General features: G+C 51.2%; 1 protein-coding gene across 4 annotated transcripts in view; it reads left to right on the plus strand.

The window, feature by feature from the left end:
• Positions 1-20,770, plus strand: part of CHCHD6 (coiled-coil-helix-coiled-coil-helix domain containing 6) — a 250,654-nt gene that overhangs the window by 191,784 nt on the left and 38,100 nt on the right. For 3 of the 4 annotated variants that reach the window (XM_051852609.2, XM_008260313.4, XM_002713078.5), the window contains one exon: positions 12,138-12,208. The exons of the other annotated variant lie outside the window; for it this stretch is intronic. In XM_051852609.2, the coding sequence (XP_051708569.1) occupies positions 12,138-12,208 (71 nt within the window). The remainder of the gene's footprint in view (positions 1-12,137; positions 12,209-20,770) is intronic. 4 annotated transcript variants of the gene reach the window in all.

Raw genomic sequence — 20,770 nt, forward strand, 5'->3', positions numbered from 1 at the left:
GCAGCTAGGACACGAACCAGCACTCACATAGGATGCCTGTGTTGCGGGTGGCAATTTAACCTGCTACACTCCAGTGCTGGCCCCAAGGCCCTTTATTACCCAGGCACATGTCTCAGACACAAGGAGAAGTAGCTTTAGGGTGAAAGTCAGCACTCTCCCAAAGACTTGATGGTGTATGTTCAGTATTCAGTGTAAATCAAAATTGTTAACTGTGGCTGTTAACTAATTAACACAGCTTTGACTTATCTCTTGCTTCTGCTATATGCAAAGTATGTTTGGGCGCGCACACACATACACGTATGTATGTATGCAGATATGCCCCCAAGATTCTCTTTTTTTCATTTCTCTATAAGGAGAGAATAGTAGATCCCTGCCATAGACACAACTCAGAAGTGACAGAATTGCTAGGAGACCCAGCCACAATCCCAAAGGGGTGTGGTTCAAAACACTCAGCCCCAAGCCTGACACTCTTCATCATGCCACCACGACAGAGAGAGTGGCCCAGAGGGGTCTCTCATCTCTGCCTTTTCACAAATGCAAACACTTCTAGGAGGGTCACACCTAAGGCCACTGTCTCTAACACCTTAATTAACAGTTCACACCTTAGTAAGGTTTAGATAGCAGCCAACAGGTGTGTTAAGAAATAGGACAGACAGGACTGAGTGTTTGGCACACCAGTTAAGATGCTGCTTTGGGCAGCTACGTCCTATATTGGGGTACCTGGTTCAAGTTCTGGCTCCTCTGCTTCTGATCCAGCTTCCTACTAATGCATCCTGGGATGATGGCTCAAGTACATAGGAGACCTAGATGGAGTTCCTGGTTCCTGGCTTCAGCCTGGCCCGGCCTTGGCTGTAGTGGGCATTTGGGAAGTGAACCAGCGGATGGGAGGGCTCTCTCTCACTCTCCCCATCCCTCTTCCCCCTCCCTTCTCCCCCCGTCTCTCTGCCTTTCAAGTAAAATGAAAATAAACAAAAATTGTTTAAAACACATAAATAGGACCTAAACTAGCTGTCTTGTGGATAAGGGGAGCCTGGAACCGGAAGGATGGGATGCCCTGGGAGGCTGGGGGGAAGGGCGTGAGCTGAGCAGGACGTGACCAGGTGTGTTTGAGGCTGCTCCTGCAGATTCAAGGAGGCTGGATCAAGGGTGGTGACACACCAGGGAAGGAATACAGACCACCTTAGGCCAGTCCAAAAATGTGTCAGACCTGGAGTGAGTGGAGTCACAGAGCCTGAATTCATTCTTCAAGTGTGTGTGTCAATCAAGTCTAGGATTTGCCCAGGCTCTCCTGAGGCAGGCATACAACTGACCCCGAGCACCACAGTTCCCAGTCTAAGCCGGGGGTACAGGCGTATGAGCATATGATCACAGATGACTGTGGCACTGCTGCCCAAAGTGTGTCCCAGTCCAGAGTGCCAGGAGGGGCCCGAGGAGCGCTTCCTGGAAGAGGAGTGACGCTGTCTAGTAGACAGGATGTTGCTGTGGGCTCTTCAGAGCACAAATAGGATTTTCTCAGGTGAGCAGGGAGAATGAGCAGAGAAGCCATATCTAAGACGTTCAGGAGAGGCTGGTGTTGTGGTGCTCAGGTTAAACTGCCTGAAAGTGCCAGCAGCCCAGTTGAGCACCAGCCTGGATCCCAGCTACTGCACTTCTGACCCAGCTCCCTACTAAGCCACCTGGGAAAGCAGCCGCAGATAGTCAAGTACTCAGGCCCATGCCACTCATGTGCTTGGTCCAGATAGAGTTTCAGGCTCCTGACTTTGGCCCAGTCCTGGTTGTTGCATCCATTTAGGGAGTGAACCAATAGATGGACGATCAATCTCTCTGTCTCTCTTCTCTCTCTCTCTCTGTAATACACAGAGGAAATAAATACACATTAAAAAATAAAATATTATGGGAGCTGGCACTGTGATGTAGCGAGTAAAGCTGCCACCTTCAGTGCCAGAATCCCATATGGGCACCGGTTCAAGTCCCAGCTGCTCCACTTCCCATCCAGCTCTCTGCTGTGGCCTGGAAAAGCAGTGGAAAATGGCCCGAGTCCTTTGGCCCCTGCACCCGCATGGGAGACCCAGGGGAAGCCCCTGGCTCCTGGCTTCGGATCAGCCCAGCTCCAGCCATTTCAGTCATTTGGGGAGTGACCCAGTGGATGGAAGACCTCTCTCTCTCTCTGCCTCTCCTTCTCTCTCTCTCTGTAACTTTGACTTTCTAATAAATAAATAAATCTTTAAAAACATAAATAAGACATTATGGAAGCCTGGAAAATGGCAAGGCATTGGCAGGTAAATGCAGAGCCTCCAGGGACAGTCCAAGGTCAGTTACTAGAAGGGCCAGAGTTGAAAGGGAGCGTCTTGAGTGCTGCTCTGCAGGCAATGGAACTTTGAAAGTTTTCAGCTGAGAGCTGTGTTTAAGGATTGTTCTGACAGCAGTGTGGAAGATAAACCAAAGAAGTAGCAGCAAGGGGACCATGATGGGATATGTGTGAGGTGTGTCTCTGAAATCACCCCCCAGTGCGATAATGAAGATTGACAGAGTGAGAGTAGTGATGGTAGGGAGAAAGGGAAGGAGTCAGGAGACGAGCAGGAGGCAGAGTTCTCCACATTTGGTTGCCGGTTTGATATGGGGGCCCGCGGGGCAGGAAGCAATGATAATTGACAGGTAACTGTCCAGGAATTGGATGAGCAGTGATTTTATTCACCAGCACGGGAACTGCAAGAAGCAGAGACATAATGAGAGGACCAGAAGATGAGGGCTTGTAAGAGAAGGGGAGTTCTAGAAAGAGAGTATCTGGCAGAGGGAATGAGGAACTGGGACTGGGATCCAGTCCTTGATGGAGCACGGTCAGTGGGGGCCAGCGGTGGTTTCCACATTCAGCTAAGACTGAGAAGCTGTGAATCGTGTGTCTGAGATGCGTGAGCCCCTCACTCACGTCCCCGGCAGCCTTCATGGCTCTGCTGCCCATTGCCTCCTACACAGCTCTCCCTCTGTAGGCCCAAGAATGAGGTATTGGTGTGGTTCTCCTCCATAGGAGTCCAGTAAGTGACCTGGCCATCTGTCACCTAGGTGATGTCGTAGCCTCCACATGGCCAGATGGCATCTGCTCCCTCCTCCCGGTAGACTCTTACACAGCAGCCAGCGACCCTTCCACGATGGAAACCAGATGATGTCTTTGCCCGCTCGGACCCCTGGTAGCTTCCTACCATGCCTGGAACAGGCTATGCTGGGTGCAGTCAGGGACGGTGTCTGTTTCCTCCTTGGACAGCTGCCACGTGTCCTCATGTTGCCAGCTCCACCTCTGGCCCTACCCCAGTCTTCACTTTGTTCTCTTCCTCACGGTCAGGTCTCTGCCCAGTGTCACCCCAGCAGAGTGGCCTCCCCCGGTGATGTACTTAAAATACAGCCCCCGTGACATACAGTCTTGTAGCTCTTTATCTCCTTGAGCTGCCGTGTTCCTTCACGGCACTGATTTCTGAGTCAGATGGTCGTTCTCGGCCGGCGCTGCGGCTCACTAGGATAATCCTCCGCCTGCGGCGCCGGCACACCCGGTTCTAGTCCCGGTCGGGGCGCCAGATTCTTGTCCCGGTTACTCCTCTTCCAGTCCAGCTCTCTGCTGTGGCCTAGGAGTGCAGTGGAGGATGGCCCAAGTGCTTGGGCCCTGCACCCCATGGGAGACCAGGAGGAAGCACCTGGCTCCTGGCTTCGGATCAGCACGGTGCGCCAGCCACAGCGCGCCGGCCGCAGCAGCTATTGGAGGGTGAACCAACGGAAAAGGAAGACCTTTCTGTCTGTCTCTCTCTCACTGTCCACTCTGCCTGTCAAAAAAAGAAGAAAAAAAAGGGGGTGGCCATTATCTTGCTTTTTCCTGTCCAGACTGTTAGCCCTGCGAAGGCAGGGGCTTCACGTGCTTACCGCCTCGGTCGCTGCTTGTGTAATAGGGCTTGGTAGATCACAAGCACTCAGGAGACACTTGTGGACTGAAGGAAAGAGCCCAGTGAACAGTGCTGTGCCCGGCAGCATCTCAGCATGCTCGTGGCCGTTATGTATTGCATCCTCAGAGCGCCCCTAAAGGCTTTTCCCACTGGGCCAGTGAAGACACACAGCCGGGAGAGGGAGTCCTCGTCCCTCTTACAGCACAGGTGGATTCTGGAGCCCAGGTGGATGGTGGGCATCCCTTCCCAGGGGTGTAAGGGTCATGGGTGTAGGCAGAGGCACAGGTGGTACTGGAGAAAACCACTGTGAGTGTGCATGCCCAGTGGAGGCCTCTGTTGTCTCTCAAGCAGGACACGGCCACCTGTCGGCAGTCAGAATTCCAGACAGGCAACAGGTAAGGAATGGGATAGCTCACAGAGAGGGTGGACAAGGAAGCCAGCCTTGAGCTGCAAGATTCTAAGCGGCATGGATGACTAAGCTGAGCCGGGAGCCTGAGTTTGCTCCTGGCTGCCCTGGGGTCTGCTGAGGGCAGATCCTGGACTGTCTCTGTCAGCTCCTACACCAGAAGCCCCCAGAGAAGGCAGGATATCTGCGTAGTCTGCATGTTGGAGGTTTGGGTGGCAGTTGTACCAGTGCCCTGGGGGGCGGGGAGCGAGAATTTCAGGTCTGAGCAGGGAGGGGTCCAAGGTAGGGCTCATACTATTCAAAAAGAAGCAAAATTATCTTTTTGAAACAAATTTTTCAATGTATTTCAAAAAGAGAGAGAGAATGAATCTTCCATCATCTGGCTTATTCCACAAACGCTTGCAACATTGGGCCTGGGCCAGCCTGAAGCCAGGAGACTGGGTCTGCACCCTGGCGTGGACCCGAGCATTTGACTCATCGCCTGCGGCCTCCTGGAATGCACGTTAACAGGATGCTGGAATTAGAAGTGGGGCTGGAACCTGAACCCAGGTGCTGCAGTAGGAGGTGCACCTTAACCACCGCATCAAAGGGCTGCACAGAGGACTAGGAAGGGGCTGAGATCAGGAGGTCTCTCAGAGCAGGAGCTGAACGCAGGAAAGCAGAATGTGGGGGAGAGGGGAGGAGAAAAGCAGGCGTCAGGTGCCACGTGACTTGGGGGAGGGAGTCATCCTGGGGGACAGGGGGTCCCTGGTGACTTTAGTCTTTGCACCCTATTTTTGGGTAACTGAAGAGCAAGACAGGAAAAAGGGGTCCCTGTCTTAGGGCTGCAGTGGAGTAGAACGTAACTGGCGAGTTGCCCACGTTTGCCAAGAACCAGCCGCGTTGCCACTTAACAGAATCACACTTTTCGTTCACCTGTTGGCCGTGCCGCTGACTAGGCGTCCTGAGCTCTCTTTCTTTGTACTCATGACTTGGACCTTTTGAAGACTTAACGTTCCTTTCTCATTTGTGTTTTTACTGTTTTCACATCAGAGACTCTCCAAAGCCTGAATATGGTCATTTTCTCCACTTCCCTTACAATCCAGTGTTCCTGTGAGCTTTGACAAGCTTTGATAATTAGGCTGGTGAGTTCCAAGTCTCCCAGTGACCAGCACTGGGGCACGCTGACAGCACCCTGGCACGAGGGTCTCCTGTCTTCAATCTGTTCCGCTCAGATTTCTGGGATTTGCTTGATCCCTCAGCCTTGGCCCCCCTCCAGCCTGCACTCATGTTGCTGGGACTCTCCCCTGCCCCAGGAATCCATTTGCCCGCATGCAGCCCTGCATCCGTACCGTGCCCTGTCCACACAGCTGCAGTTCTGAGGGAGCTAAGGGCCGGCGTCGGGTGGAAACTGAGAGGCCTAGCTTTGAGTTCTGCTCTGTTGTTTGAAGTCGTGACTCCCCGCATGAGAACCTCAGTCTGTTCGGCAGTTATAGGGGAAAGGTTGCTCCAGCATTCCAGGAGTCGGCCTGCCGGGAAGTCTGGCCGGGGAGGGCAGTTGAACCCCATGAGTGGATGTTTCCTTGTCGGCTTCCTGTTCCAAACACGCTCCCGCAGGGCACCGAGCAGTCCGTGTCCTGGCTGTGTTCCCACGTCTTCCTGAAGCAGGTAGTAAAAGGCTCCCGGTTGCTGACTCACTGAATCCCTGCAGCCTCTTTGAGTCCTGTCGTCAGTCTCTGCCCTGGCACACCCCGGGCTGCTCCAGCTCGATTCTACCCAGCTTCCCGTGTGTAGGGCCTGGCCCGGGCAGGAGCCCAGCAAACTTTCTCCATTGATTACGCAAATGGCTACATCCCAATCATCCTCTCTGGAACTTCTCTAGTGGCTCGTACCTCCACTTCCATTTACTCAAACAACTTTCCATTGAAGGCCTGCTCGGTGCCATGTGCTCTTACAGGCTCTGGGGACAGATAAGTGAACAAAAGAGGGCAGAAGCCCCACCTCTGTGGAATTCACATCCCCTAGGGGCCTGCCTTCACTCTCCCAGTGCCCTCAGATCCCTTCCAAATCCATAGAATACCTTGTTGGTTAATACGCATCGGAGCCGATGTTTGTTAAGTTCTTCAAACATGTGCTGAGTGTTTACTCTGCGTCAGGCGCTGCTCTAAGCGTTTCACACACCTTATCTCATTCGTCCCCACAGAACTGTGCAGAGGAGGGTCTGTCATTATTCTCGCAACCGAGGACACACACACAGGTCTCAACCCTTGCCCCTGCTTACACCCTGGGGCGGGGTGTGGGGCAGGTCCCACTCCAAGCGCAGACAGATCAAAGCTGCATCCTGCACGCCTCCCCTCTGCCCTGCGTTCCTCTCCATTGTTCGAGGGTGCTCCTTGGACTTCAGTCTGTCTTCTCTGTTAGACATCAGTCCCTCTTAGACTCTCTATCCCCTGTGGCACAGATCAGGCCTGTTCACATGGAGACTGCTAACGAGGGCCCTTTACTCGGCTGTCTTTCAGGGCTCCGGCCCCAAAGGTGCTGTCCTCCAGGCCTCTGGATTAAACCCTCTTGTCTACACCAGGGGCTGCACATACCTGGGGGTGTGGGCCCCGCCTCGCTCCACAGCCCTCAGTTCCCCGGGGCCCCCCATCCACTCTGCATCCCAGATCGCGGCCCTGAGAGGGAGCAGCTGCCCGCAGCACGTTTCGCCGTCCTCTCCTCCCAGCCTCCTCACCGTCTTCCCTCACCCTCACACTCTCTTTTGATCTCGCAAATCCAGGCCCTTGGAGAAATCAGACGGTATGAAATATGAAAACTGCTCGGGAAGTAATTGAAGAAACACTGTGACTTTTGAAACCCATAGAGATAACACTCACACCTTCTTACTCACGTTATTTAATTTTTAATGGCAGATTTAATTAATGGAGATCAGGTCTTCTGCTTTCAGATGCGGAGCAGCTGGAGGAGGTGGGGGAGGGACAGCTGTTTATAGGGCATAGAAAGAGACTTTTCAGAATTGGGAAGCCGAAGCCTCTAATAGGAAGGAAAATCACCCAGAAATATAACTCACGATCATTGGGTGCTAATTAATGTGTGCGGATTCAGTACAGTTGGCCTCAGAAAGACTTCCCAGCAACGTAGAGATGGGTAACCTGGCTCCTCCATGGGTGCAAGACCACGCCTCCCCAGGCACCAAGGTGTAGGGTTCCAGTACTAATGGCCTAGCTGGGGAGAACTGGACTCCATTGTCCACACAGCTTCCAGAATGTTCTTTTTAAAACATAAGTCTAGGGCAGGTTTTTAGACTTGATAAGGTTCTGGTTAGGTAGGGCCCCTTTGTCCCATTTCTGTGTACCTGGGACACCTCCATCTCATGTCCAGAACCTGGCTTGGATCTCTGACCCCATACCTCACTCCACCTTCCTGCCAGCGCGGACCCTGGAAGCCAGCAGTGATCTCTCAAGTAAGCAGGGTTGTGTTCCTTATACCCATGCGAGAGTCCTGGATGGAGTTTCGAGCTTCTGGCTTTGGGGTGGCCCAGCTGTTGGAGGCATTTGGGGAAGGAACTAGTGGATGGGAGCTCTGTCTCTGTGCTTCTGCCCATATAACTTGCAAATAAATAAGTAAATAAACCATAAATCTACCTTGCCATTCCCTTGGTTAAAAATGAAGGTCTAGGCTTTGAGCCGCAGCTGGGGCCTCTGCAGCCCACTGCCCCTCCCTGTGCCCCTGTCCCTGAGCTTCCACTGCAGCAGCCACTGTGGCTCTTTTACGCAGCCGTCTCTGCCCCTCGGACTGCCACCTGCTGCTGCCTCCCTTCACAAGGCCTGCCCCTCATTAGACTCATTCTGGTCATCTTTTGAAAGTCATTAAAATTGTTACAGCCTTTGATCCAAAAACTTCACTTCCAGAATGTTCTCTACAGATGTACTCACCCATGTACAAGGTTCGGGATGCTAAGATGTTCCTCTCAGCATTGTTTATCATAGCACAAGACTGAGAACAGCCCAGTCTGCGTTGGTAAAGAACTGTGTGAGTGAGTCACAGGGTGTTCATCTGTACACTGCTGAGTGGGAAAACAGAGGAGGTGTCTGAGGAGTGTGTGCAGCAATGAAGCGCAGGACATTGTGTCTGCTGAGGGGCGGGAAGTAGGGGGCATGCATGTGAGCTCACACCCACGCTAACAGGCCCACACAGAGGAGGAGGGGGAGGGCCAGGCCCAGACGTTCTCCAAATGTCCTCTGTCCTTTCTCTGCTTTAAAAGAAAATACCTAAGTATTAATTTTTCGAGGATATTGTGTCATGTTAAAGAAAAATGTTAGGCCTTGGTACAGGTATCAGCTACCAAGAAGTCAATCTGACCACAGCTCCTGCCAGCCTGTCTTTAGGTGTTCCAAACACTGACGACTGCTGGGTGTCCATGTCACCGTGACATCATGTCATCAGAGTGCTCCATGAGGCCACAGAGCAGGCTGCGTTGATCTTGGCATCCCCTGACACTTCCTGAGTTCTCAGTGTGAATGTTGGTGGTGCCTGATCCTTCTAGAAGCCCCTTGGTGATGGTTTCATTGAGGAGTCCTCAGAGTGCCCTCTTCCCTGAAGGGGGAGGAGCTCTGGTTCTGCTCCAGCAGCTTCAGCAAGGCCTGGTGGTTGAGAGGGCTTGTGAACCCAGGAAGCGGGCTTGGCACGCCCAGATTGTAGCCTGGGACCAGGTTGTAGTAACCTTCATGTGCCGAGGGAGCAGTGGTCGTGACGACATCTGTCCTAGAGGGTCTGCTCAGGCAGATGACACAGAGGGTGGGCGATCAGGATGGGCCCAGAACTTCACTGAGTCATTTCGAGAAACAATAGAGGAAGCTACAGTGGGGTAATCTCAACCACTGCTTGGCCTGTGGGTACTTCCTGTGACAAATCTAGTTGACCACATCTTTGTTCTGAGCCCAACTCTACCTCAATTGCTCACCAAGTTCACCCGGGGTCAGGCTGTGTTTGGTGGTGCAGGATCCAGAGCAAAGGCTCCTTGCAACCAGCAGCATGCTGGCCCGTCTGGGCCATGGAGTCTCCCTTTGAAGGACATCAGCAGGTGGTTATAGCTAGAAGGCACTGAGGAGCCCTGTGGGCACAGCTACAGGAAGAGAGAAGTTTGGCCCAAAGGACAGGTGTGTGCCATGTGGTTGTCTTATGGGAAAGGAAACAGACAAGAATAGTGTGGGGAGCTTAGGATAAGGCATATTTTAGCTTCAGAAATCTCAGTGATACAATCATAGTGGCCATTGGTAGGTGATGCCCTGTCTTGGAATAAAGACGATAAGGAGACTGGCACTGTAGCATAGGTAAAGCTAGCACCTGCAATGCCAGCATCCTGTATGGATGCTGATTCATGTCCTGGCTGCTCCACTTCTGATCCAGCTCCCTGCTAATGGCCTGGGAAAAGCAGCGGAAGATGGCCCAAATGTCTGGCCCCTGCCACCCATGTGGGAGTCCTGGATGAAACTCCTGGCTTTGGCCTGGCCCAACCCTGGCCATTGTGGTTGTCAGAGGACTGAGCCAGCAGATGGAAGATCCCTCTGTCTCTGCTTCTTTCTCCATTATCAAAATAAATGAATAAATATTTTAAAAAGGCAGTAGGGCTTAGCTCAAGCATAGGCCATACCCAAAGACCACAGCCAGCATGTGCCAAAGTGAAAATGCAAATGTGAGTGTGTGGTCCCTGCTATTTCCTGGTGAAAGGCCCGTGAGTGGGAGGCTCAGCAAAGCCAGAGAGATCCCTGTCAGGGGTGTCCCCCAGGGTCACCCGCATGGAGGAGGGGAGGCTGGGCTTGGTTAGTCTCCGTGTCCCTGAGCCCCTTGTCCAGGACAGTTGATGCTGGTGAGCAGTGAACCATGTGAGGGAAGGTCCTGATCTCCTGGTTTGAACGTGAGGGTTCCAGAGAGGAAACTGGAGCCTGTGTCGGGCATCCTGGAGTCAGTGCAGACCAGCAGCTGTCAGGGCAGGCCTGGCTGTGGGGCGGCAGGAAAACCCCTGTTTGCCTCCTGCCTGCTGAGTGCTGGGAGCAGTGGCACGTCCCAGCTGGTGTTCCTCACTTAGAGCTGTTGCGGGAGCCATGGTTTGTCTTGAGCGAGGACAGGTGAGGTGATTGCCCAGGCTCACTGGCAGCAGAAGAGAGTGCAAGGCACAGGCATGGATTCCAGGCCTCCCTGGTCTCCCGGCCCAGCCCAGAGCAGAATCCCTGCACCTGCAGGGCTTCCTCATCATGTGCCCCAGGTGCTGTCCCTCAGGGGCTGCCCCTTCCACAGATGTCTCCCAGTTGGCCCTTCCCTGGGGCTCCAGTGCCATGGCAACATCCTCGGTTTGGGGTGGGGCCCGGTTCCAGCCCAGACCTGACTTAGGTGCCCTGTGTTTCCCGAGGGGAGATTCCCACACTTAGTTCCTTTCCCTCCTGAGGGCGGGTGGGGCTCCAGAGCACCCGTGACACGTGTTCCCTGTGCGGCTCTGCTTCTGAGTGCTTGTCACTTCTTGTCTGAGGCTTGGTGTGCTCCTCTTGTTCGGGTCTGGCCAAGCTCTCTGTGTGCAGAGCGGATGGAGAGAAATCCAGGCTTGAGCCTGATGATATGCAAGGGAAGGCAGCTGTATGGCCTCACAATCCCTTCCCCGCCTCGCAGGCTTGCTGCAGGGACTAGCTGAGCCATGCTGGCACGGCAGGCACTGAGGCCGGAAGCTTTCCTGTGCTCATCTGTAAAACAGGGATAATCAGCCCTCCTGTGTGGGGCTTTGAGGAACAATATGGTTGGGTCTGCGAAGGACCTAGCCTCAGGCAAACTACACGATTCCTCACCTTCACTGGAGAGGCCAGACCTGCGTTGCACAGGGACCCTTGGCCTGACCCTGTCTTGGGCTGCTTCCTGCAAGGGTGAGCTCCAAGGCTCAGCTCCCTGCCACCTCGCTGCCTAGCCATTTGTGGGCCTTGCGGTCCTCCCAGCTGGAGTGCAACAGGGGGCAGCAGGCAGGTGTGTCCGTATCCGTCTCCTCCAGAAGCTGGTGAAGACACTGCGACTTTGCAGGGAGAGGAGAGGGCTGGGCCTGAGCCTCTGGGGCACAAAGGGTTACACGAGTTACCCAGAGTGATGCAGGGGTAGCGCCGAGGTTTGAATCCAGCTCTCCTGTTCTCACATCAGGGCTCTCTTTCCCTGTCAGCCCCACTCTGCAGGTGTTCACAAAATAGGAAGAATCAAGTGCATGCCTTTGGAAGCTCCCTGTGGCACTTTGCTGTGTGACGGACAGGGTGGTTGCACTGGGCAGCAGGTTGTGTTGGAATCCTGGTATTGCCCCTTGCTGTGACACTTGGGCACGTCCCTTCACCTCTGTGGGCAGCAAGTTCATGTATGAAGTGGGGTTTGTACCAGAATGAATTCTCAGCAAGTTTTTAATTCAAAGATAATGCATATTTTAGACTTTGTAGCCCATACAGTCTGTGCCACGTCTACCTAACTGCCATCGTCACAGTTAGGTAACAACACAGATAGAAGTGAGCACGGCCAGGTTCCAGAAGACTTTAGTTACAGAGCAGATCTTGCTCATGGACTGTGTTTGCCAGCCCCTGAACTTGAGGATTGCTTAGTGTTCTTCCAGCCTTGCTATTCTAGGATTCTGTAGCAGCAGTCGGTCCATGGTGGGAGCTGGAACCCAAGCTGTGGATTAATCACCAGCCTGCTTTGATGCTGGTCAAGAAATTAGCATCTGTCAATTTCTAATGTGGTTGCATCCCGTGAGGGAGCCAGAGGGAAATTTCAATCCTTGGTAACCAATTCTGTTTCCCTCTTTGTAGAACGCGGAGATGTATAAACTGTCTTCACAGCAATTCCATGAGGCGGCTTCGAAAGCAGAGGGCACGATAAAGTAAGAATTTGCTCGTTCTTCTCCGTGAACTTGGCCCGCGTTTGTAAAAATTCCCACATGTGGCTTGAAACCTGACACCACCTGCCTAATTTCAAATTTCTCTAATAACACAGACAACCATCTGTTCCTCAGCTCTCTCACCTGGATCTGAGGTAGCCATTGGTCATCTGTAATTGGCCAAATTAGCACTCAGTGCTTCCCGAGCTCCTTGGCAGATTGGAGTGGGGCTGAAGCGGACTCCCGGCGTTTTCCGCGCCCGCTGTCTGCTGAGCAGGGGCGCGCTTCGTGGCCTTGTTAGGCGAGGAGCCGGCGATCAGGCCCCAGAGGGAGTCGGGGCAGGGTGCTGCGCGGGCCTCCTCCTCTCCGGTTGTGGAGGGGTTTCAGGGGCCTCCTGTGTGCCTGGTACATGCGGCACACCCCTTGTGTGCAATGCTGAGAGTGGCCTACGCCTGACTCCCAGAGGCGCTGAGGCCCCGAGAGACTGATGGCTCGCCCAGAGGACACAGCTCTATGCGTGCGCATTCTTCCCTCTGTCTGCCATGCTCCTTGCTGTCCGAGGAGGACACCATGCCAAAAGCTCCATGGGGTGTGTCCCTTATAGGTGCAGCTGTGCTTAGCTCCCGCGAGGTCAGGAGGAGAGTCCTGGGAAAGGGGAGCTGGGCCTTGGGAATGCTTTGGGTGGAGATGATCTGTGTGCCCCTGGAAGATCTTCGTGAATTAGCCAAGGGGGCTCCCACCAACTCCCCCCACTCCCTCCCGAGAGTGAGTCAGGATAATCCACCAGGTGGATCCATCTAAGCAAACGCCAGATCTGGCACCATGAGAAGAAAATGCCAGAGAGAGCTTTGAGTAACCAGGACATGACAAAATACTTGTGACGGTGACCCCAGTAGAGACTCATGGGAGGCATCAGGAGGCAATAGGGTGGCGTGTGCCGTTAGGGCACTGCAGGTCCAGAACAGAGGAAGCAGCTGCATTGATTTCACTCGTGAGCCCACAACACCTGCAGCTGGGGGATACTGCTAGCTGGTGGCAGAACTTGGCTTTGAGGAAGGGTGAACAATTGTCTTGCAATGTCAAGTCCTAGAGTGGTGCTAGGAACCTTGGGGGAGGGGCTTTTCCAGAGAATGCATAGAGACAAGGAAGATGCAACCCTGGAGGTGTTGGCACCCCGCAGAGCCTGGATGCTACACGGACCCCACAGAATGCAGGTGCTGCTGCCGCCCTGCAGGTGTGTTTGTCGCCCCGCACGCAGACACCTGGGCGGGTTGTTACTGAAGGGTCCCACCAGGGGCCCACAGCTTCTGCCCCTCCTTCACACGGCCCCGTCTTCCACCTGGAGTGGGGCAACACCTGCCAAGGGGAAGAAGCTTGTGCGTGTCGGGGAGGGGCGATGATCAGACGCCTTTACTGTCAGTGACCGTGGTGCTTTGTCACCTGCTTTAGTGAAATTGACTTCGCTGTCATAGCTCTTCTCTCTCGCATGTCCTCAGAAGGCCTGGTGGAGGTGGATGTGAGTGCATTTCTAATTCCCATGAAATAGAGGGGGTTTTGTTTGCTTACAACATCCCTTGACAGTGATTGCCGCCATTTGCTGAGCCCGTGACTGAGTGGTGGGTCCTCTGCAGGCCCTCGTGCTGCAGCCTGCCGCTTACTCTCCTCACTCCCATCTTGGGAGGAAGAGCCCGGCGGGGAGAGACGTCCACAGTCACAGCTGGTTATGTGGCAAGGCTTGGGTTCAAGCTCAGCTCCGAACACGCTGGGGCCACGCTCTGCCTTTGTGTCTCTCCTCCTCTGTTTTTTAAAAGATTTATTATTTGAAAGGCAGAGAGAGATTTCCCATTCTCTGGTTCACACACCAAATGGTTTCCAGTGGCCGGTGCTGGGCCAGGCCAAAGCCTGGAGCCTGGAATTCCATCTGGTTTTCCCATGTGGGTGGCAGGGACCCAAGTGCTCGAGCCATCATCTGCTGCTTCTCCAAGGCACATCGGCTGGGGGCTGAGTAAGAAGCAGAGCAGCCAGGACTCAAATTCGTGCTTCAGTATGGACTGCTGGTGTCGCATGCGGCGGCAACACCAGTCCCCCCAGCACACACACACACACCTTGTTTGATTTTGCACCATTGCTGTCCCCTGAAAGTCCTCTCTAAGTGAGAGATGGGCAGGGCCGAGTGCTGAGAACCTGCCTGGGCTTTGGAGTCAGACCAAGGCTCGACCTTGGCCCTGCCACTTCCTGCTTCTGTGCTCTTGGCAAGACACTTCACCTCGGGGTGCCTTGATTTTCTCAGCTGCAAAACAGGATACCCCCTGTAAGCCCTGAGTAGTGATGAAGCCAGATCCATGTAGGAAGTGGGGGATGTGCCCACTTGTCACAGTTTGTTATGGGCTGTTTGTGCCCCTCCGAAACTCTTATGTTGAAGCCTAATCCCCAGTGCAATCATGTTAGGAGGGGTGGAGCCTGGAGAATGGGATTAGTGTCCCTGTAAAAGGACCCAGAGTGCTCCACTGCCCCTTCACCTGTGAGGATGCAGAGAGCAGGCACCACCCATGAACCAGGAAGCAAGACCTCACCGGACACCAGACATGCCAGCGCCTTGATCTCGGGCTCCCTGGCCTCAGAGCTCTGAGACAGAATGTCTGCAATTCATACGCCACCCAGGCTGCATCCCTCTATTGCAGCAGCCCGCACAGACTAATACACTGTTATTAATAGTGGCAATCACTGGAGTCGCTTGTGCAGCACCTCGCCTGGTATCAAGTAGAACAGATTTAGTAAGTAAGTCGGGTTTACAAAATACTTTGTCTTTTCCCAAATGGAGTACACAGGAAACAGTATAACGTTAGAAATTATTTATCTTGAATATCAAGGGGAAAGATTCTTCGGGAGATTTCGTGGATTAACAAATGGTTGTAAATTGCATCATAAATGCCATGGAAACAAATGCCAGCAGCTGACAGCATGGCATATTGAGGAGTTTGCTTCTGCGATAGTGGAGTATCTGCTAACAGCTTTGAATAAACTGAATGAGTTCTTAAGTGATAAGCTAGATGCCCCTTCGTTCATTCTTTCATTCATTAAACAGGCATCCAGGAAGCACCTACTATTCACTGGGCACTGTGCTACATCCTAAGGCTACCGCGATGAACGAGACAGCTCCCATCCTTGCCAGCAAGAGACTGGGGGGATGATAAACAGTATTTTTGAATTAATTACCCAGTATTTGTTGATGATGGTAATGAGTGCTATGAAAGAAAGAGTTTGAACTTAAGAGTACGTGTCCAGGAGTCTAACCTAGACTTGGGCCCTGGAGAAGGCTCCACCAAGGAAGTAACATGTAAACGGACTCCGGCGGGCTCAGTACATGCCAACTACATGAGGCAAGAATCCAGGATGTTTAAGGAGCTAAGAGAAGTAGGATGCCTGGAGAGTAATGAATGCAAGGAGAGGAAGATGGAGCTTTGCAAAGTCACCAGGAGCCAGACCATGCTGGACTTTGTATCCTATTAGAGTGAATTTTATGCTAACAGAAGTCAATTATTATTTCCTACCTTATTTCTTTTCTAGTGTATTCATTTAAGTCTACAAATTTCTCTATAAACACAACTTTAGTTATATCCTACTTGGTTTCTTTTTCAAAATTTATTTTTTATTTGAAAAGGCAGAGTTACAGAGAGGTGGGGGGAGGGAGAATCTTCCATCCACTAGTTCACTCTGGAGGTGGCCACAATGGCCGGAGCTGCGCCAATCCAAAGCCAGGAGCTTCTTCTGGGTCTCCCACGTGGGTGCAGGGGCCCAAGGACTTGGGCTATCTTTTACTACTTTCCTAGGCCATAGCAGAGAGCTGGATTGTAAGTGAAGCAGCCTGGACTCGAACCTGAGCCCATATGGGATGCTGGCGCTGCAAGGGGCAGCTTTATCTGCTGTGACACAGGACTGGCCCCCTACATGTTTTGATATACATGTACTTCAAAAAAGTCTGTGGAAAAATTAAAAGGTTATTTTGGTGTGGCAAATTTGAAATTTGTTCATTTTTCATAGTACACATTTTTATGAACTTTTTAAAGATATTTCTTATGTTTGTATTTCAAAATTTCCTGCATCACAATTACCATATCTGAGGCTGGTGCTTTAGCTCCGTAAATTAAGCTGCCCGCATGCGACCCCAGCACTCTGTGTCAGTACCAGCTGCTCTGCTTCCAGTCCAGCTCCCTGCTAATGCGCCTGGGAAAGCAGCAGAGGATGGCCCAAGCTGCCATCCGCGTGGAAGACCCAGATGGAATTCCAGGCTCCTGGTTTTGATCTGGGCCCTGCCTCAGCCTTTGTGGCCACTTGGGGCATGAACCCATGGATGGAAGATCTCTCTCCTCCTCCTCCTCCTCCTTTTTTCTTCTCTCTCTCTCTCTCTCTTTCAAACAATACATAAAAACATACCCTTTAATTATATTTCCCACAACTTTTGAAGTTTTCTTGTATGTTTTCATTATAATTCAGTTCAAATTTTTCTAATTTTCATTTTTTCTGTTGTAGATTATTTTAAAGTATATTGCTTAATTTCTAAACATGTGGGAATTTTATACTTAACGTTTTAAAATAATTGACTTCTAGTTTAATTCTGCTGTGATTAGAGAACATATTCTAAAGTCTTTGAACACTTTTTTTTCAACTTGATTTATGACCCAGTAAATGATTCATTTTGGTAAAGCTTCCACATGCACTGAAAATGAATGTAGATTCTGTCGATGGAGCTGGTGCTCTGCGTTTGTCAGGTAGGTTAAGTTGGTCACTCCTGTTCAAGTTTTCTGAGTCATTACTGATGTACAACTTGGCTGTATCTCCCTGGGATTCCTTTCCTTCTGACTGTAGAACTTCTTTTAGTATTTCTTCTCATGTAACATTGCTGTTCAACAACTCTGTTTTTAATTGTATGAAGATACTTTTATTTTACCCTCATTTGTGAAGCTGACGCAGTCCCATCTTTGCAGCTCACTGAAGGCAGATTTATATTTTTCACTTGATATCTGTTTTTCTCCCAAGAAAGCAGCTGTTGATTTTGCTATTGCTCCTTTGAGGTGTTTTCCTTTTTTCTCTGTCTGCTTTTAGGATTTTCTCTGGTTTTGTTTTTTTAGCAGTTTTACTAAGGTGTGCCTAGGTAGATTTTCTTTCTCTGTATTTTCTTGGGTTTCATATCTTGGGGTTTGACATCCTTTTGTCAATTTTAGAAATTTCTCAGTCATTATCTCCTCAAATAATACTCTCCCCTATTTTATCTTTGCTCTTCTCTGGGTTTCAGTTCCAGGTATTACTGCCTCATTTCTTGTGCCTTCTTTTCTGGTTCTCATCAATTCTACAGTCTTCGTGCTGTGTGCTGAGTTGATTCTTTGATCCTTCTCGTCACTGATCCTCCTTTATTGTATCAAGTTTGCCTTAAACTTATTGATTGAATTCTCCATTTCAGTTATTGCATTTTTTTCAATCCTAAAAGTTCCTTTTTCTTTCCTTTTTTTTTTCTTAAAAGTCTCAGTCTCTTGAAATATTCTGCTTTTTGTTACATATTTCCCATGAGCAGTTAATTCAGAGTTCTCTTCAGGTCTGTATCTGTTGCTTTTTTTCTCTATTTCTCTTGGTCTCATTCCTTTGTATGTCTGGTAGTTGATTTAAAAAAAAAATCCTTAATTTATTGGAAAGGCAGAAAGATAGGCCAACATGCAGACAGAGAAATCCCATCTGTGGGTTTGCTTTCCAAATCTGCAATGGCTGGGACTAGGAGGGGATCAGGGCCAGGAACACAGTCCAGGTTTTCCCTGTGGGGCAGGAACCCCAGTACTTGAACCATCCCTGCTGCCTCTCAGGGTCTGCATTGGCAGGAAGCCGCAGTCAGGAACTGGACCTGGGAAGCTAATCCAGGGTTCTGATGTGGGATGCTGATGTCCTCACCGCTACTGGATGCCCACTCCATGCCTGTAATTCTTGGTTAGATGTCAGACGTTGAACAGTGGTGGCACGGAGGCTCTGGGGCATAGATACTATTTTCCCCCAGAGGTGCTCTGTCCTGTTGCTTGCTGGCTGCCTGAATGGCTGCAGATCACCTTACTCCCATCAGGGACTCAGCTGACTGGAGGCTTGCTTGCAGTTTTGTAAAGCCCGGTGGCCTCCTGATGCATCCCTGTCCCTAGGATATGGCTTTCCGGGGCTCCTTTTTCCTAGTGAGCTCCAAGCTATTATTTTTGCCTCCTCAGCTCTGTGAGACTTAAGGGAAATTCCACTTTGCCTTTCCATGACTTTGTAGTTAACTTAGCTTCTTACCTTGGGAAGTCCATGATTTGACACATTGTTTTCAGAGAAGAAGAGCACCAAGTATTGGCTCCCAAATCTGTAGCTCCCTGCTCTCCAGTACCCTGATCTGTCAGGGTCTAGCTGCTTCAGTGGTCTCAAACTGCAAAGGTTGGAATACTTCCCCTCTGTGGTCCCGTGGGTTGCCCGGAGCCCCGCTGTGCTCTCTGCCTTGTAGCTGGATCTGCCTGGTGCTCAGCCTGTCTTCCTGCACCAAGAATGAGCAGAAACTTTGAGGAAATAGCTCCGAGAACAGACACTTTCCTCTCTGCAGTTCCCTTCTCTTCATGACCCTCAAGTTCTAGGTGCCTTGGTCCTTAAATGTCTTAGAACAGACTCTTTTGGTTCAACTTCATCCTCCCCACCCCCTTCAGGGAAGAGTATCGATCTTGCACAAGTTACTCCATTTTAGCTGGAAGCCAGGGTCCTGACGTAGCTTTTGAGGAACGATGGGAGTTCCAAGCAGAAGAGGTCCATTCTGGGTAGAGGGCACGGCAGGTGCTAAAGCAGGGTCAACCACTTTATTTTAGCAGCATTAGGTGCCAGAGGCAAGGGGCACCCTTCCAACCACCAGGCTTTGCTGGGGCCTCAGCCTAGCCCTGCATGTGTCAGGATCTCAGAGAACTCGTGTCGTTGGCAAGGCTGACAGTTTGGAGACTCTTGTTTTGGAAGAATCCTTTTGTTGGGAAAGAGATGGATATCCAAAGTATCCACTTCTACACACACACATACACACTCACAGCCCCTCACGGCAGCACGGCAGGCAGAATTGTTCAGATTTTCTGAGGGAAGAGATTAAGACCCCAGGGAACATCCTGCATTTATTGTGTCACATCTATTTTTTATGACAACCTTCAGCCCTCTTCCCGTGGGATTCATTCAGAGCCTGCCTTGGCTTCTCATTGTCAGGAAACTTGTACAGTCCTCCCTGGCCCCACAAAGATCCAGCCCTCAAAGAGGTTAGAACAATTGAGTTGAAGGAAGAAGGTTATTAACTATTTCCTGAAACTGAGTCATTGTGCTCCAAAGACTTTGATCCAAAGAGGTCTGATTAATGTGGACGCGGCCGACTTGGAGCTTGCGGGAGCTGGGCTGCTATGGCGTGCTTTCGCCCTCACCTGGAAGGCGGTGCTTACTAAACAAACAGTGGGGAGGTGTTGGGGGCCCACCTGAGAGAGTAACTCCTTCCCAGTACTTGAGTGTCCTCGGTTTGCGTCTATTTATTGAACTAAGCACAGATTACCTATTAAACAATGGTCAATTATTTCAACCCCAAATAAAATGACATTCTAAACATTCTTTAGCCCAGATAACATTCAAAGAAGTCTGAATCCAGAAGATGTTACTATGTCTCACTTCCCTGTTTAGATAACCTTACATAACATTTTAAAAAGAAGCTATTCAAAATTTACCAAAATATATGCTTTAAACATATTGTTATCTTCTCAAATCAAAATCCATTTTGCAAGTTCATTTAACAAATCAAAATCCAGTTAATGTGGTTTTTTTTTCTGACAGGCAGAGTGGACAGTGAGAGAGAGAGAGACAGAGAGAAAGGTCTTTCTTTTCCATTGGTTCACCCCTCAATGGCCGCTGCGGCCGGTGCACCGTGCTGATCTGAAGCCAGGAGCCAGGTGCTTCCTCCTGGTCTCCCATGCTGGTGCAGGGCCCAAGGACTTGAGTCTTCCTCCACTGCACTCCCGGGCCACAGCAGAGAGCTGGACAGGAAGAGGAGCAACTGGGACTAGAACCCGGGGTGCTGGCACCGCAGGCGGAGGATTAGCCCAGTGAGCCGCGGCGCCGGCCCAGTTAATGTATTTTTTAAAGTCTTCTGAGCACCACCATGTGTGACTACCTTGTGAGACGCTCATGACAGAACCTCAGGTGGCAAGTGTTACCCTATTTGCAGATGCAGAAGTGACAGCAAACTGGTACCTCTTGGACTCAGTTTTCCAGACCATAAAACAGGGACAGCGATGCTCCGTACTCCTGTTGGGTTCTTTGGAAGATCAGATGTGATAATCCACCTTCTTGCCCAAGGACACACACCAAGGAGTAGCAGGGTGGGATCTGAACCCAAGTCTAGGAGTCCACACTTGCTCTGTTCCACCAAACTGAGGTAATTAGTTGTCTCAGGAACATACAGGACAGGGGCTCAAGCTGCTTACTGGCTGACTGACTGCCAGTGCTGCGTGTGCCCTCCCTGCTAATGTTTCCCTAACACTTCAGCAC

This window comes from Oryctolagus cuniculus, chromosome 10 (assembly GCF_964237555.1).
Source record: "Oryctolagus cuniculus chromosome 10, mOryCun1.1, whole genome shotgun sequence".
Classification (NCBI taxonomy): domain Eukaryota; kingdom Metazoa; phylum Chordata; class Mammalia; order Lagomorpha; family Leporidae; genus Oryctolagus; species Oryctolagus cuniculus.